Raw genomic sequence first — 17,187 nt, 5'->3', positions numbered from 1 at the left:
GCCCATCGCAGCCACAGACCTGGAGAGAGATCAAGGAAGGTGGTAAGGGGGTGGTTGAGGAGGATCTCCTTGTTTTCTTTCCCAGTCAACAAGGGCTGATCGACCTCATCGGCATGGTGTAAGAGACTGGAAGGTTGTCAACGCTTTGAAGACAAGAGTTATGTTTGATGTGTGGTCCTGTTCTACTGGTTGTGTGTGTGTGTGTGTGTGTGTGTGTGTGTTCTCCCCCCTCTCTCTCTCTCTCTCTCTGCACCCTCTATCTCTCTTTGAGCGGTAAAATCCTGTGCATGGCCCGTCTTTCTCGTTTGAAAACTAATCAGAATATTGTCAATCAGATGCAATGATTTCCCGTGGGTGAAAATCATGAATATTGATATCTACTATTCCAGAATGGGGAAAAGATAAGGCAAGGAATTGTGATAAACAAAACGCACACGTGAATCCTCGTAATAAAAAGCATCTTGTTCCTTAGTTTACAGATGCATGCGAACAAAATGTGTTTTCTTACGCACTTTAAGCCGTCATTTTCAAACTAATTGACATGTTGTGCTTACTGGAAAATCCGTCGATGATGAAACAACACCAAAACAAGTGTTAGCAGTGAATTTTGAACAACATGATGAAGAAAAAAAAGGTGTAGATAAAAATTATTCTTAATATTCCTTTAATATGTACAAAAAGAACTTTCATATATATAAATGCCTGGAATAGAATCCAAGATAATGTTATCATTGACATTCACAAAATGAGAGGAGGATCTTAGTTTCAATGGCAAACACGCATTACGAGCTCCATTATATTCCAGAGGATTACGCCTGTCGGTACTGTTGAAGAGAATACCTTCCGTTCGGCGCTGAGGCAAGACTACTGCTCCACGGAACTTGGCGATCCTGTCCTCTCCCCTCCTTTGTTCCTCCCCGTTCCCTCAGACAGCGGCGATTATTCTCCGGTCGTCTTAGCCGGCGGGGAGTGGAGAGAAAGATTCCTCCCCGCCCCCCAATCTCCTTACATTAAAACCCTCCTCGGGGACACAGGCTAGGTAAGGTGAAGGGAAGAAGCCATCGATCGCCGTTCATGAAGATTGAGGCGGAGGGTTCTGTCAGCCTTGTCTCAAAAGCCGGGGATACTTATCCCTGACATTTTTAGTCCAGTGTCACAGGAGGGAGGGGGTGGAGATAGAGAAATGGTACTGCTGGATGGGGCTGGTGCACGGGCGACACGAAACTAACTGCAGTGCTCCTCTGAACCCAATCGGACGCAGAGAGAGAGAGAGAGGTGGGTGGACATCACATCAAACGGGAGCCGCCGCTGATGTGGAAGCAAGATGGGCGAACCTAATGCTGCGGTTGTGATTGAGTTTGTGCGCGTGATTGTGTTAGAGAAGCGGTTATTTGCTTAGGGTGAAGAAAGGAGGAACCGAGGAAAGGAAAGTTAGGGTGTTGACAGTCATCCCCGCTGCTGTGTGGGTTACACGGGTGTGAAGAACTGTATTGTTGGAAATCCGGAGATCCGAAGTAGTCGAAAAGTTGATTCCCCACCACCACCACCCCCGGGTTTTGTTATTGTTGCTGTTGTTGTTGTTGCTCGTGTTACACGGGGATGAGTGCCGACTGAACAAAGAAGGATTGGGATTGCTCAGCTGGTTGAGTTGAGCGCCGAGCTTGCAATCGAAATGTTGTGAGTTTAAATCGCTGACACTCAACTGTGAAACTGATGTTTTTGTGCTGCCCATCTTAACGAACTATCATTCTGCTGGTGTCAGTGTTGTGTCACAGATTAGTCTCCTGACTCCCCCTCCCTCTCCCCCATCCAAGCCACCCCCGTCGATCTTATCTGAGGCGAGTGTGAACGTTAAACCCGAATTTACCTTACTAGCCAAAGTTGGTGTTCGATTTTCCTTTTCATGAATAAATCCCAGTGTGTGGTTTGTATGGCAACTCCCGAGTTGTCTTCTTGTGTTGAGTAGCTTATGTGGCCGGTCCATTTTTTTCCGCACCTCAAGGTTTTTGTCTTTGTTTTTGTGAGGTTGACAAAAAATCTCTCAGTCCAGCGAGGCCTATTTTTGTTAATATTTTCTTTCCTTTTTTCTCTTTTCTCTTTATTGATTCTGAAAAAAAGTTAACACCATCTCTTAATGCATTGCTAGGTGTTCAACACGTTTATATATTAAAAAAAATAATTAACAACAGCAGCGGAAAGAAAACGATCTTATTTGTTTCCTGGATTCTTTGTGACATATTGAAAAAACCTGTTTTGCAACCCTTTCGGGATAGGTATCACTGATATGGGTTTTTTTTTTCTCTCCAGTGTGTGACCAAATGCCTGTCAGCTCTGATCTGTTTTCCGTCACACACACACACACACACACACACACACACACACACACAACACACACATGTGCGATCATATGAGACGTTCTTGACCAGTGTGTGGGCGAAGTGAAACAACAAAAACGTTTCAACACTTTTTTTCCCATTAAAAGAATCCAGATCGATTTACGACAAAATAAATGCGACATGGACGAATCACTCGCTTGTCCACAAGGAAAGCCGAGATGGTGGTGGCCTTCTCACCAATTACTCAGTGCATCTACAAACGTGATAGCTCATTGTGCGGGATACCTTGTTTGTTTGTCTGGGTTTTTTTGTTTTCGTTTGTTTTGTTTTGTTTTTATTGTTGTTTTTGTCCAGCGTCGGTGTCTCACGATCTTCAAAGCGGATGTTCGGTGACATTACACACAGAGTTCAGTGACAATGTATAGGTCGGTGACATGGTTTATACACAGTCATGTTGATGACACCGTTTACAGAGATGGCTAGGTCGGTGACATTGTTGACACAGTCATGTTGATGACATGGTTTACAAAGGTGGCAGTGTTACTGTCGTCACTGACGTTGTATGGAGAGGAAACAGGTTTTGATGGAACACTTCCTCAGCTCACACCGGAACACACCTCTCTCGGAATCAAGAACAGAAGAATGTTCTGCGCCAGTGCCTGAACCTTTATATTATACTGATAACACTTTTATGTTTAATCAAACTTCGGTTCCAGTGGATATTTAAACACAAAGAACACACCCTCAAAAACAAGATGAAGACAGCTTCAAAGACGCAGGTGAGCACTTCTTTTGTTGTTGTTGTTGTTGTTTGCTCCTTTCTTCTTAATAAAAGGTAATTAATTACTACTGGTTAGTGTTGTTGTTTTGTCACGTGCACATAGTTGTAAGAAAAAAATACTTTATTTGTTATTATCCCAGACTTTGAGGGCACGTCCGTGGAAAACCATTAATGGTCGACCAGGCGTTTGACTGGGGTTGACAGGGTTTTGATTAACCCCTTGTTGGCTGAACCTTATTGGTAAAGTGAGAACAGTGTGGTGAGTTTGAAGCGCAGTTTATACTTTTCTGTGTGTTCGATTTTGGACCAGCTTAGTGATCTCAAACACAGAAAAATAATCTGGGAAAATACATTTGATATTACTTGATTTATATCGAAATGGTATTTATTCTTCAAAATGGATGAGTTATATCAGACATTTTAATAGAAACAGGGTATGATCGACTGTGTTTGGGATGCTCAATTCTTCTTAGAGAGGGAATCTTTCTGCAAGAATGTCGACATTGCTTTGAGAGATAATTTTCAAAATATGTGGAGTCATGCGAGACATGTGGAGGCGAGTAGTAAATGTTTGTTTTATCGAAATTTCAAAAGTGGATTTGGTAGAGAAAAATATATGTCAAATGCCTGATAATTTCGTTATCAGTTTCTTCAGATTTCGAAATTGTAATCATAAGCTGGAAATAGAAACAGGGAGACGCAAAGGCATACCACGAGAGTTACGGCTTTGTAAGGTTTGTAACATGTCTGTGATTGGGGACGAGTTTCATTTTATAATGAAATGTCCCAATTATGATTAGTTACGAAATAGATATATTCCTTTAAATATATATATATTTGTCTCCAAAATCGGTTTTTAATTTTTGTAATATGCTCAAAGGAGGCAAAAAAAAAGTCGTTTTAGCTATAAGTAAGATGATTAGATTTGCAAATGTTGCCTAGTTATACTTTTGGAGTTAAAAGACATTTGTGTTTTCTCAACTTTTATGTGACATTGTTGTGTATTTTGGAAATGTTTGTTCTGGGCATGAAAAATTATTTTGCAGTAATCCTCCATACTCCAATAGGAGTGAAAGGATGATTAAAACTTGAAACTTGTCAATGGTGTCGTTGATTTTTTTTTTCTGAACAAAAACAAAAAGTACTGCAATCGTAAGAGGAAGAAGCCCTAAGAGGCTGGTGGTGACTGATAAAACCTGGCCTGTCAGTTCAGTGTTATCTCAATGGCGTTAACAGCCCCTTCAGCTGATGATGAGCATACTTGTTAACAGCTGCCAATGGGTTAAAGCAGCACTAAACTATGAGAGAGGTTTCTTAGGTTCTTTGTGGAGGAGGGGGTGTGGCGGGGGGGGGGGGGGGAGGGGGGCTTTCTTGTAATCTGGTTTTGAAGTGACACATTAGCCACCTGCTCGTTCGTTCTTTTGTTTAACGTCTTTTCACTGTAAGTGATATTAGACGAGGGTAGGGGAAAAAAATCGAGTGGGTGGAGGGGGCGGGGAAATGACTGTGTACGCATGTGAGTAAGTGAAAGTGTGTGTGTGCGGGCGGGCGCGCGTGCGTGCGTGTGTGTGTATGTGTGTGTGTGTGTGTTACATATAGAAAATGATTGATTTAAGTTTTGTTGTTGTTGTTTTATCAAGCATAACAATATAACATATTTCTAATGAAAACCTAACAGCTATAACAGTGAACCAACTGGACTATTTAACAAGGAATTGAAAAAATTAAAACATTAGCAATGGACTGATGAAGATCGTCAACCACCTGCTCCTGCCCCTGAAGATTTCAGTATTTAGGCTGTCCGTGTTGCCTCTGACTTTCAGCCATGCCCGTTTTCAACGCAGCAGTATAGTGAAGTTACTTGTCGCGTGACTGTTCTTTGAATGTAGAAACGCGAAAGTGAAAGAGATACCGAAAGAGAGAAGAAGAAAGATAAAAGAGAGATAAAGAAAGACGAGAAAGAGTAAGAGAGAGTTAGAGAGGAGGTAATGAGAGAGAGAGAGAGAGAGAGAGTTCGTGTGTGCCCGCTATTGTCCAACGTGAGCGCGCTCTTGGGAGTTTTTATATATGGACGCGTGCGTGATTTTGTGTGTGTGTGTGTGTGTTTTGTGTTTTCTTTTTTCCTTTTATTATTTTTTTTTTTATCTATTTATTTTCCTCTTTTTTTTGCTCATGGCCCACCTGCATGCACACACAAGCACACACAGGTGTCCCATCTGCCGCATAACAACATGACAAAAAAAGCCAATCACAAAACACAAAAGTAACGAACAAACCAACAAACAGAAACAGCCAGGTCGTCATGTGAAGGAGGGACCCCTCAGTGCCCAAAGCGGATGTCGTCAATCGGCTGTCGTCACGAGACAGTCGTGATTCTGCTATCTGTGTGTGTGTGTGTGTGTGTGTGTGTGTGTGAGGGGAGGGGGGAGGGGAAAGCGGAGACGCAAGGAACGAAGAGGGCTGGGGGGTCGGTGGGGGGCGGAGGGGGGCGTTATCGTTACAACCTGTCTCTCTGTCTGTCTGTCTCTCTCTCTCTGTCTCTTGCACTTTTTTTTATCCCCCTCTTAAAAGCCTGACTAAGCGCATTGGTTGCGATGCCGGTCAGGCATCTACTTAGCAGATGTGGTGTAGCGTATATGGATTTGTCCGAACGCAGTGACGCCTCCTTGAACAACTGAACTCTCTCTCTCTCTCTCTCTCTCTCTCTCTCTCTCTCTCTCTCTCTCTCTCTCTATCTCTGTGTTCTTTTTCTCTGTCTTTCTTTCTAAATTACTTTGTCTCTCCATTCCCCCCCTCCCCGCGCTCTTTTTCTCTCTCTCCACTCTATCACCCCTCTCCCTCCCTCCCTCCCTTCCTCTCTCTCCCTATCTCTCCCTCTCTCTCCCTCTCCCTCCCTCCCTCCCTCCCTTCCTCTCTCTCCCTATCTCTCCCTCTCCCTCCCTCTCCCTCCCCCTCTCTCTCCATTCCTCTCCCTCCCTCTCTCTCTCTCCTCTCACTCTCCCCCTCTCTCTCCCACCCTCTGTCTCTCCTTCCCTCCCGCCCCCCCTCTCTCTCTGTCTCCCTGTTATTATTGTCACAAGGACATACTGGAAGACGAGGCGATGTCTAAAATCTTTATCCTTCACTAATAAAGTTTTTGAATCTTGAATCCCTCCCTCTCCCTCCCTTCCCCTCTCTCTCTCTCCGTCCTTCTCTCTCTCTCCCCCCCCCCCCCCCCTACCCCCCCCCCCCTCTCTCTCTCTCTCTTTCTCTGTTCTTCCGGTAGGCTCCGTGATTGTGATGAGTGGAGAGAAGACATACTCAATAATTCATGCACTTTTTCCCCCTGCCGTTGGCTGTAACCCATTCTCCCCCCCCCCACCCCTCTCCCCGTCTCCCTCTTTCTATTCTTCTTTCTTTAGTTCATCCGTTTCTCATCCTGTCATGACGGCGGTTGGGGGGGGGGGTGAAAGTGCGGTTGGTAGTATGGTAGAGGCAGATGGGGAGTAGGGGGAAAATACGGACAGCGGAAAGCTATATTGGCTCCAAGGCGGGTCACTTTGGAAATGGGAGTGGGATACGAGTATGGCGGAGTCAGTGGGGGTAAAAAAAAAAAAAGACGAAGTCAGAGAGACTAGTGAGAATTTTGATGTCTTTGATGTTGTTGTTGTTGTTGTGTAAAATGTAGAGAGGGGCGGGGGAGGGGGACTTTTTTCTTTGTCTGTTATTTGTGGGTTTTGTGTGCATTTGTTTTGTTTTGGTTGTTGTTCTCCTGTTTCATGGTCAAGCTTTGTGTTGTTCTGTGGGGGTGATTATCCATATGCTTTTTGGAGTGATGGCCTAGAGGTAACGCGTCCGCCTAGGAAGCAAGAGAATCTGAGCGCGCTGGTTCGAATCACGGTTCAGTCGCCGATATTTTCTCCCCCTCCACTAGACCTTGAGTGGTGGTCTGGACGCTAGTCATTCGGATGAGACGATAAACCGAGGTCCCGTGTGCAGCATGCACTTAGCGCACGTAAAAGAACCCACGGCAACAAAAGGGTTGTTCCTGGCAAAATTCTGTAGAAAAATCCACTTCGATAGGAAAAACAAATAAAACTGCATGCAGCAAAAAATACAAAAAAAAAGGGTGGCGCTGTAGTGTAGCGACGCGTTCTCCCTGGGGAGAGCAGCCTGAATTTCACACAGAGAAATTTGTTGTGATAAAAAGAAATATAAATACAGACAAATACAAATATTTCGCCCTTTTCTCAGCAAACGTGTCAGCAATTTCTTTTATTATTATTATTATTAAGAGAGATAGTGGAGCATCCATGTGTCTTGTATCTTGCCATTATCAGTCCCCCTGAACAGCGGGTGAGGCAGGAGCAGCCTCGCTAGCTGCAGGAGACATATTGGTTGAAGAGCTGGTTGACCGCTTTAAATTTTATGATTGATGCGTTTATGATTGATCTGTCGACGCGTTTTGATTGAGTGAATGATTGATTGACGCGTTAGTGATTGATTTGGATCATGCATTTGTGGTCAATATTAAAGTTGTTTGTTTTTGCTTGTTTTTATTTCAGTATCGAAATATGCACGCACAGACACATGTAGCCACTTCTTCCCCCACCCCCTACAACCCCCCCATGCCCCCCCCCCTCTCTCTCTCTCTTTGTCTGTCAAAACCAATTATAACATTGAACCTTACCTTATGATTGATCTAAATAAGTAAGGTATATGCTAAAAAATTTGCCCTTGGTGATCTTAGATTTCAGTTTATACCAGCCAAGTATTATAAAAACCCTAGTGACTTTAAACTTTCATTACTTCTGGCTGTTAGAAATGAAATTGTAATAAACAATTTCGCTGTATTCTTATACCAAGCATTCAAAAGAAGAGAAATTGTTAGCTCATGACCAATGACGTAGTTTTACTGTTATACCGTGTAATATTGATAATCTCTGCTAGTGTTGTATCCGATTCGGCGCTTACGTTTTCATGTTTATATCCTGGCTATTTGCTTCCTTGCTAAACAAAAATAGATGTTGCTGTGTTCATACCCCTACATATGGGGCTGTGGCCTAATGAATAAATCCCAATTCCAATCCCAATTCTCTCTCTCTCTCTCTCTCTCTCTCTCTCTCTCTCTCTCTCTCTCTCTCTCTCTCTCTCTCTCTCTCTCTCTCTCTCTCTCTTCCTCCCTCCCTCCAGCAGCCCCCCTCCCCCAAATCACTCACGGAGTAAAGAAAAAGGCAAGCGGCAAATATAACAGACAAAAAAATAAAAAAGCAACAAAAACAGAAACCGTGCGCACACACAACAGGAATCCATGATGATGATCTCAAGTTTCCTAACATGCAGCAGCAGCAGCGGAACTGCCAGGCGATCAGTCAGAGACCTCACCTTCGCCCCTTCATTCATTTAACTCCCAGCAGACATCCCTTGGTACCGCTTTGCAGTGCCATCCGGACAGGAGATGTTCCTCCCCTGTTTCTGAACGCCTGGTACTCCGGGGACTGATAATGATAAGACTGACCTGGTAATGAATGATAATGGTCGTGAAGAGCGAAAACGCCGCAAACTCGTAGATAGGTATGATTTATATTCCGAAGGTTTCGAGTTTAAATCCCAGTCGCCCGCTCAAAACAAACAAACAAAAAAACCGCAACATATACAGCGAAAAAAAAAGGGGTGGGGGGAGTTGCAACATTTACCGGTTTTGTTGATGTTGTTTTGCGTTGTTTTTTGTTGTTTGGTTGGTTGGGTTGTTGTTTTTTTGTTGTTGTTGGTTTTTTGTTTGTTTGTTGTTTTTGTGACGCCTGGAATGAATACTTAGAATCAAATGTCAAAGTCGAGAGAGGCTGAAACTCATGACAGAACTGACATTGTTAGGCTACGATACGACGAACAGATAATGTAAAAATAGGTTTGAAACAACAACAGATTTTAGTTTAGATATATTTTTTTTATACAGTTTCGTTTGAGAAATCAGGAGAAGATAGTTGAATTAAAAGACGATTATCAAACGCTGTGGTAAAAACCACGGTCTATGTATCGGAATCGAACCCGTCGACACTAACTTCCTAGACGGGCGCATTAACTCCACCGTCGCCGAGTGGTAATGCTCGTAATAACGTATCTGTTTTGATCATACAGGGCGAGTAACGTTAAGTATATTGAGTCCTGTCACAAACTATGTGGGTTTTGGGCGAGTAACGTTAAGTATATTGAGCCCTGTCACAAACTATGTGGGTTTTGGGCGAGTAACGTTAAGTATATTGAGCCCTGTCACAAACTATGTTGGGTTTTTTTATGTTATTTTTAACACAGTAAAGAAGGAAAGAAAACTGGACACACAGAGAGAGAGAGAGAGAGAGACAGACAGAGAGAGAGAGAGAGAGAAACAAACAGTCCGTGGTACTGTTTGTTGAAACCTTTGACCAAACTTGCTTCAAATCCTCCTCATGCTCACGGTTTTGTTGTTGTTGTAGTTGTTTTTGTTTGTTTTTTGGTTGTTGTTGCTGATTTGTTGTTGTTGTTTTTGTTTTGGTTTCGTTTTAAACCTTGTGTTAATCAGTTCATCTAAGCATCAGCATTGGAAAAGATCACCGGCAGTTACTGGATTCAGTTATCTAGAAATCTTCTACTGTCCTAGAGACTTGAGTTGATGGTAACCTTATGAACAAACCTGCTTTATTTAAAACCACCCTCGCTCCGTTTTCTGAACCCCGCGCACTAGTTCACCCAGTCATCAGTCATGAAAACTGAACCCCAGCTGTTATTGGGCTCAATTTTTCACGAGTCCCCCAACTGCCCCATAAACCGGAGATGATTGTAACATTGTGTAACAAACCTGCATCAAATCCTCCCCCGATCCGTTTACCATAAGCCTCGCGCACTACTAATTCACCCAATCGTTAATCAGTCATGAAAACGAACGCCAGGCGTCACTGGATTCAATTTTCGAGAATCCCCAACTGTCCCATCAACGAGGGATGATAGTAGCCTCCCCTTACCCCCCCCCCCCCCCCCCCCACCCCCACCTTCCTCCCTCACCCTCAACCCCCTCTCTTCTCCACAGCCACTTCTATCCACCACCATCCCCACCACCTACACAACGTCTCTTTCTCTCTGGAGACTCCCTGATTATCGTGTCCACCAAAGGGGGTGTGGGGGTTGAGAGGATGGGGGAGCGGGGGTGGTGAGGATGGACTCGTGGAGGAAAACGGCCCCCCACCTTGCTCGTTCTTCCCCCAGTCCCTGGAGAAGTTCCATCAAAACCGGTTGTTCTGTTGGAATGTTGCCTGTCCCCGATATGGCTGGGTGAGATGATTTTTTTTTTTGGGGGGGGTGGGGGGGGGGTAGGGTTGGTTGGTTGGGGGGTGTAGGACGGTGTGAGGGGGGTCTTTAGGGAGTGGGACACCATGGAAGAGACAGGAGATGGGGGTGCTCGCGGAACGGTTGAGGAAGGTGTGTGTGTGTGCACGCGCGCGCGCGCGCAAATGTGTGCGCGTTGATGACAAAGAGGGAGAGAGAGAGATCATTTTCAATTGTGTCGGTCACTGGCCGATGGAAAGCGGGGAAGGAGGGTGGGATGAGATGAAAGGGGACAGGAGAGGGAGGTGGAGGTGGGGTTTCATGAAAACTGTACAACCACAGGCTTCGGCTAACGGCAAAATAATAGTAAGAGAGAAAACCTTTTGGTATGAACGATTAACACCGACAATCATACCCATGATTTTGAAAGAATGAGGGAGACAGAGACAAAGAGAGAGAGAGAGGGAGTCATTTGTTTTGCAATCTTCCGCACTTAATTAACGCGCGCACATGAAGGACGATCTCAGGTCGTGAAACATGTCGACGTAAACTTTTTTTTTAAGCGCGCATTCGCACGCACGCGCACACACACACACACACACACACACACACACACACACACACACACACACAATTCTACATGTAAGGACAATCTACGCCATCAAATAGCGTACATGATTTCCATCACAGCCCACAGTCGCTATCAATGTTGCAGCCATCAGATCATTACACACGATTTCAGGATACGAGGGAATGGTAAGAAGAGGGGGGAAAAAGGTGGGAGGGGGGGAGAGACAGAGAGAAAAAAGCTGCGATTTTACAGCAGTCGGGTATAGAAGCTTTGCTACAGTTTAACTCAATGGTCGATATCTTCCAACAAGGGGTAAGGGGAGTGGGGTTGGGGGTGATGGAATAAACGATCGGGTCATGTGGCAGCAGTCAGTTTTGTCAGACATGACAGATCGTGACAGATCATGCCTCGCGATCCGCAGACAGGTCAGTGAGTGCTATTCAGAGATGGGAGCTTTGAGCTGTTGGACGCTTGCACGTGCGCGAGCTCACGGACACACACACACACACACACACACACACACACACACACACACATTAACACTAACACTAACACACATACACACACCTGATTCTGATTCACACACACACACACACACACACACACACACACACACACACACACATACACCTTCCATCACCCATCCACTCACTCACAGAAGACATACACACAGACAGACAGACACGAAATCAAACACGAGAAACGGAACAGGAAATGCATTGCACAACCAAACACATCGGCGAGATGATGGCCACAACACCAGCCATCGAGGAACCCCTCATGCATTACGGATCCACCACTGGCGACTCGCCCCCTTTCCACCCGGAGTAAGAAAGAAGTAAGGCCAGCAGGCAGGATTTAATTTTTATAAGCGACCACGAGACTCTTTCCCAGGAAGGAAAAAAATTGCATCCAATATTCATAGCCGCCGTTGCCCCGAAAGCGTTACTTTCACAAGTTCTCCAAGCTGCAGGGAATCATACCGAGTAGTGGAAAGGGAAGGAGAAGGGGGCGGGGGTGGGGGGGGGGGTACGAATGGGACGTAATGGGAGGGGAGAGGGGAAGGGAGAGGAGGTGGTGGTCGGATAGCGTAGAGTGTTAGTGGAGGGAGGGGGTCGTCGTGGGGGGTTCACAAGTGAGAGATGTTTGGCAGCTAATTACCGGCATTGAGTCAGTTATTAAAAATTTTGAGTTTTGTTTCTTTTCGTTAATTAAACTGAGGAAAATCTTGTTGTTTTTCTACGTTGAGGGGCATTAGTGCCAATTATTAATTGTTGTTATTGGAGGGGGGGGGGGGGGTCGGGGGAAGATGGGGGGGGGGGGTCCTCACTCTTTCAAAGAAGGTGGGTTTTTTTCTGTCAAATTTTGTTTGCACTGTTTCTTCAGTGTCTCTCACAGTCTTCAGAAATTTCTCAGCATCCATCCGCTCCCGAATTCACGCTTTGCATTCACAACGACATGAAATACAGCTAACTGCATGTTCTGTTGACAAAAAAAGCAACAACAACAAATCCTTGTCTTCTTTACTTTTCTGGGCATGAAATGCTGATTTCAAATAACTAGCTAAAAATAGATTCAAAATAATAAAAATGGAATAGATAATGATGATAATTATAATAATGTGTAGTTATCAGTTTAATGTGGACAGCAGATGGCAAATAGCTCTAAGCAGCAAGCAACATCTTGCAGTCTTTCAGTGTCGCACGTGCCAAATGTTGATGGTGGACAGCGTACGATTGTGTGTATTGTAATGCCGAAAGCGTTTTCTGATAAAGAAAGAATAAAGGCAGAAGCAAGACATACATAATGAGAGAGAGAGAGAGAGAGAGAGAGAACAAGCACAAAAACTTTAATCTCCAGGCCTCCGGCCCCTAGAAAGAGGTCAAAGGTACAAAATATGGTGATCACGCAGCGACAACAAAATGTAAAATACAGACTAACTTAAACCTGTAGAACAAAAGTGCTTCTTCTTGTGCATAGTAAATCAATGAGACAGAGAGAGAGAGAGAAATTTCTTCACAATCACAGAGAACCCGGAAGAACACAGAGAGAAGGATGGGGATAGAGAAGAGAGACAGACAGACAGAGAGAGAGAGTACAATTTCGCGTGAACACACCAGACGCCACCCCACACTGAGTGGCACTTGTTCTGCATCAGGGGTAAATACATCGGTGCACCGAAATGGACAGATAAACATATAGATGGACAACAGATAAACACCACTGATGGCAGACAGACAGATCAACGGGGGGGGGGGGGACACAAACAACGAACACATGAAATAATAGAGAAATATAGCAAACAGCGGAAATTACCCATATAACACCGTCCGACCTAGGAACTAACAGTCTCAAAGCCAATATGTTTCCAGATGACTCTGTCATGAAGAGAATGCATTGTTTCATCTTGTCCACGTGTCGCACACAAGAATCAAGAGATCCAGCTGCTGCTGCTGCTGCTGTCGGAATCACGGTACTGGCAGTCCCTGAGTGTTCTTCTGGACGCATCCCATTACTTCCCTTGTCAAGTCGGATAACTCCGTTCGGGTAAATCCTGGTCTGTAGCTGTCCCAGAGAACGAGACAGGCGTGTTATCGTCCCCTTCCTGTGCAATATACTGCCCGTCTGATGCAGTTTGGCACACGGCGTTTTGCATCGGCGCTGTTCCTTACAGTATTGTAGTGGAGTGATGGCCTAGAGGTAACGCGACCGCCTAGGAAGCGAGAGAGAATTTGAGCGCGCTGGTTCGAATCACGGCTTAGCCGCCGATATTTTCTCCCCCTCCATTAGACCTTGAGTGGTGGTCTGGACGCTAGTCGTTCGGATGAGACGATAAACCGAGGTCCCGTGTGCAGCATGCACTTAGCGCACGTAAAAGAACCCACGACAACAAAAGGATTGTTCCTGGCAAAATTCTGTAGAAAAATCCACTTCGATAGGAAAAACAAATAAAACTACACGCAGGAAAAAAAAAAAAAAAGGGTGGCGCTGTAGTGTAGCGACGCGCTCTCCCTGGGGAGAGCAGCCCGAATTTCACACAGAGAAATCTGTTGTGATAAAAAGAAATACAAATACAAATACTGTACCCCCCGAAAACGGAGTATGGCTGCCTACATGGCGGGGTAAAAACTGTCATACACGTAAAAGCATTGCAGCATACTTTGTTTCGGTTTTAGACGTCTCACCTTTTATTTAGGTACCTCCTATGGACATGCTGGAGGCTCTTTTGGTATAATTAGTATCCCACCTGGAAATTCTGTGCTAGAAATTTACTCTTTGCTCACATCGTCTTTTATTTTCTAGCTTTTTCCTTTTCTGTTTATCGTCTGTATCCTTTCATGTAGGCATGTATTGTTTGAACACGTTGGCGTAGAAGAACTTGAATTTCTTCGGAATAAACCATAGAAAATGCTCTTTTCTTTTTCTTCGTATGGTGTATGTGTTTCAACAAGTGTAGATAAGACAAATCAAATTTGGTGTGTACTATTTCCTAGGAATGAACCGTCCCTTTTTTTCAGTTACAAATTCACTCATACAATCGTACAAGGTTATACATTTGAACGGTTGTATTAGATTTTTTTTTCTTCTTTTTGGGGTTCTTTTTTTTAAGAGAGGAATCGGGTCTCACGGAAATGATCTATGCCTGTATTCCTCAGCTGGGAAGTCCTCAGGGGTAGTCGGGATTTATCTTCTTGAGTTGGCAGTAAAGCCCCCGGGGGTGTTTTATCAGTGGGGTATCAGTTTTCTGTGATGGTCCCCCGCCACGCCCCTCTCCGTGTGGGTTTCGTGACACTGTTGTTCCGGGGACTTATCGCTGCCGATGCCTGTCTGTCTGTCTCTCTCGCTGTTACTTGATCATTCTCTGTCTCTGTCTCTCTCTGTCTGTCTCTCTCTCCCAGGCTTATTTCAAAGTGTTGTTTCCATTATTTATCAGCAAATTATGTTATTGTCTTTTGTTGCTGTTCAGATACCCCTTCATGAGGGGCTACTCATTCATTCATTCATTCTGTCTGTCTGTGTCTCTCTTTATATATCACACACACACACACACACACACTCACACACACACACACACACACACACACACACACACACACACACGTGTGTGTGTGTGGGGGGGGGGGACTCGTTCGCACGCACGGACGGACGGATGCACACACACACACACACACACACGCGCGCGCGCACACACAGAGAGAGAGAGAGAGAGAGAGAGAGAGTCTGACAGCTCTCCATCGTCTTTGCTGTCACTTGGGAACTCTCCATTGCTATATTCCCTCTCGTATCTGGCGTGTCCCCCCCCCCCCCCCCCCAACTCCCCTCTCACGTTTTTATCTTGTCCTCTCCTCCACCTCCATCTCTTCCCGCTCTATTCTCCCTTGCTTTCCCGACTGCACCCCCACCCCCACCCCCATCCCTCCCTCCCTCCTGCACCCCCCACCCCACCACCACCCCCTTCCCGGTCTTCCCTCCTCCGCCCTCCCACCCACATCCACACCCCCACCTTCCCGCCCTGCCCCGCACCCTTTCTCAACCACTTAGACACGACGACCAGATAAAAGTTAAAAAGACGTCTTTTCAGTGTTCGTTAAGTCGAAAAGTCCGATTCAGCTGGGAAATCATTTCTCCAGCCAAGATTTCTTGTGTTGGAAAACAAGCAAGCAGAAGATCTGTTCCGAACTGGTCAAGTTCAGCTCGCGGAGCGTGGAGAATGCGACTTGACATGGCATGGGGTAATGATCTCTGTTGTCAGTTTCATATAAACCCTGCAAGGTTTGAAAGACCAAGGGTGGTTTTTGTTTTGTTTTGCTTTTTCTGTTGTTGTTCTTTTTTGGTGTGTTGTTTTGTTGTTGTTGTTTGTGTGTGTGTGAGAGTGTGTGTTTGTGTGTGTGTGTGTGTGTGTGTGTGTTGGGGGGGGGGGGTCGCTGTTTTTCCCATTTGTGACCAGGATCAAGACATTTGTGGTGGCTCTGATATCGTTGTTACGACATTAAAAAGGCTTCTTTCCTTGTTTTCAATCTTTCAGGAATTTTTTAGAGAGAGAGAGAGAGATGAGGCAGGGATATATTGTACATCGATCGGATCATCTTATGTCTGTTTATAGTTTTTATATCGTTAATTTTGATGACAAAAAAAAACCCGAAGAAGTTTTAGCATTCTTGTCTTTTGCAGTTGTACATCAAGCCAACAGTTTATCAAAATTTACACATCAGTGCCTGTATTATTGCTATTTTATTGTTGTTATAGTAGTTGTAGTAGTAGGAGTAGTAGTAGTTCTTCTTCTTCTTCTTCTTCTTCTTCTTGGCGTTGCGGTTTGTCCAATCATGTCTCCAGGTCTGGATGACAGTTTAACGGGATCAGCTTTTGTGGTTCGTGGTATACAACTCCCATGTTTGTTTGAACGCCTTCGGGTACATGCTCTTTTAAAAAAAATTGTATTGTGTTGTATTGTGTTGTGTTGTATTTATTGTATTGTATTGATTGTGTTGTGTTGTGTTGTATTCTATTGATTGCATTGTGTTGTATTGTATTGTATTGAACTGAACTGTAGTGTAGTGTACTGTACAGTACTGTATCACTTTTTTGTCACAACCCATTTCTATGTGGAAGTCAGGCTGCTGTCCCAGAGGAGAACGGGTCGCCTCTGTGCTATGCCAACAATTTACCCTTCTCTTTTTTTTCTGTATGCAAGTGTATTTGTCGAACAAAGTGGATTGTTGTGCAGATTTTTTTTCCAGGAAAAAAGAAAAACCCTTCTGAGCCATGGTTTCTTTCAGAAGCGTTAGGTGCATGCTGCACACAAGAACTCGGTTTATCCCCTCACCCAAAAGACTATCACCCAGACCAACACTCCAGATGCGGTGGAGGAGGTGGGGGGGGGGGAGGGAATAAAGACCGGTGGACACCTGCTTCCCAGTTGGGGGCATAACTGCTGGGCCACCGCTCCATCTTTTGATTAATTGATTGATATGGATACTTATATAGCGCCTATCCTCGGTCGGAGACCAAGCTCTAAGCGCTTTACAAACACTTGCACAACATTTACACAACAGGCTGCCTTCCTACATGGGTAGAGCCGACTGACGGCTGCCACTGGGCGCTCATCATTCGTTTCCTGTGTCATTCAATCAGATTCCAGGCACGCACACATACACACTCAGACAGATATGTAACATTTTTTACGTGTATGACCGTGTTTGTTTATTTAACCCGCCATGTAA

General features: G+C 44.8%; 1 protein-coding gene across 6 annotated transcripts in view; it reads left to right on the top strand.

The window, feature by feature from the left end:
• The window catches only part of LOC143282957 (synaptotagmin-7-like), a 587,353-nt gene that overhangs the window by 290,550 nt on the left and 279,616 nt on the right, over positions 1–17,187 (top strand). For 3 of the 6 annotated variants that reach the window (XM_076588880.1, XM_076588879.1, XM_076588878.1), the window contains exon 1: positions 15,568–15,699. The exons of the other annotated variants lie outside the window; for them this stretch is intronic. In XM_076588880.1, coding sequence (XP_076444995.1) covers positions 15,678–15,699 — 22 coding nt within the window. In that variant the 5' untranslated portion in view covers positions 15,568–15,677. Of the gene's footprint in view, positions 1–15,567; positions 15,700–17,187 lie in introns of those variants that run through there. 6 annotated transcript variants of the gene reach the window in all.

Source organism: Babylonia areolata, chromosome 6 (assembly GCF_041734735.1).
Source record: "Babylonia areolata isolate BAREFJ2019XMU chromosome 6, ASM4173473v1, whole genome shotgun sequence".
NCBI classification, from domain to species: Eukaryota; Metazoa; Mollusca; class Gastropoda; order Neogastropoda; family Buccinidae; genus Babylonia; species Babylonia areolata.
Note: the sequence above shows the minus strand (reverse complement) of the source record. Positions and strands in the feature narration are given on the sequence as shown.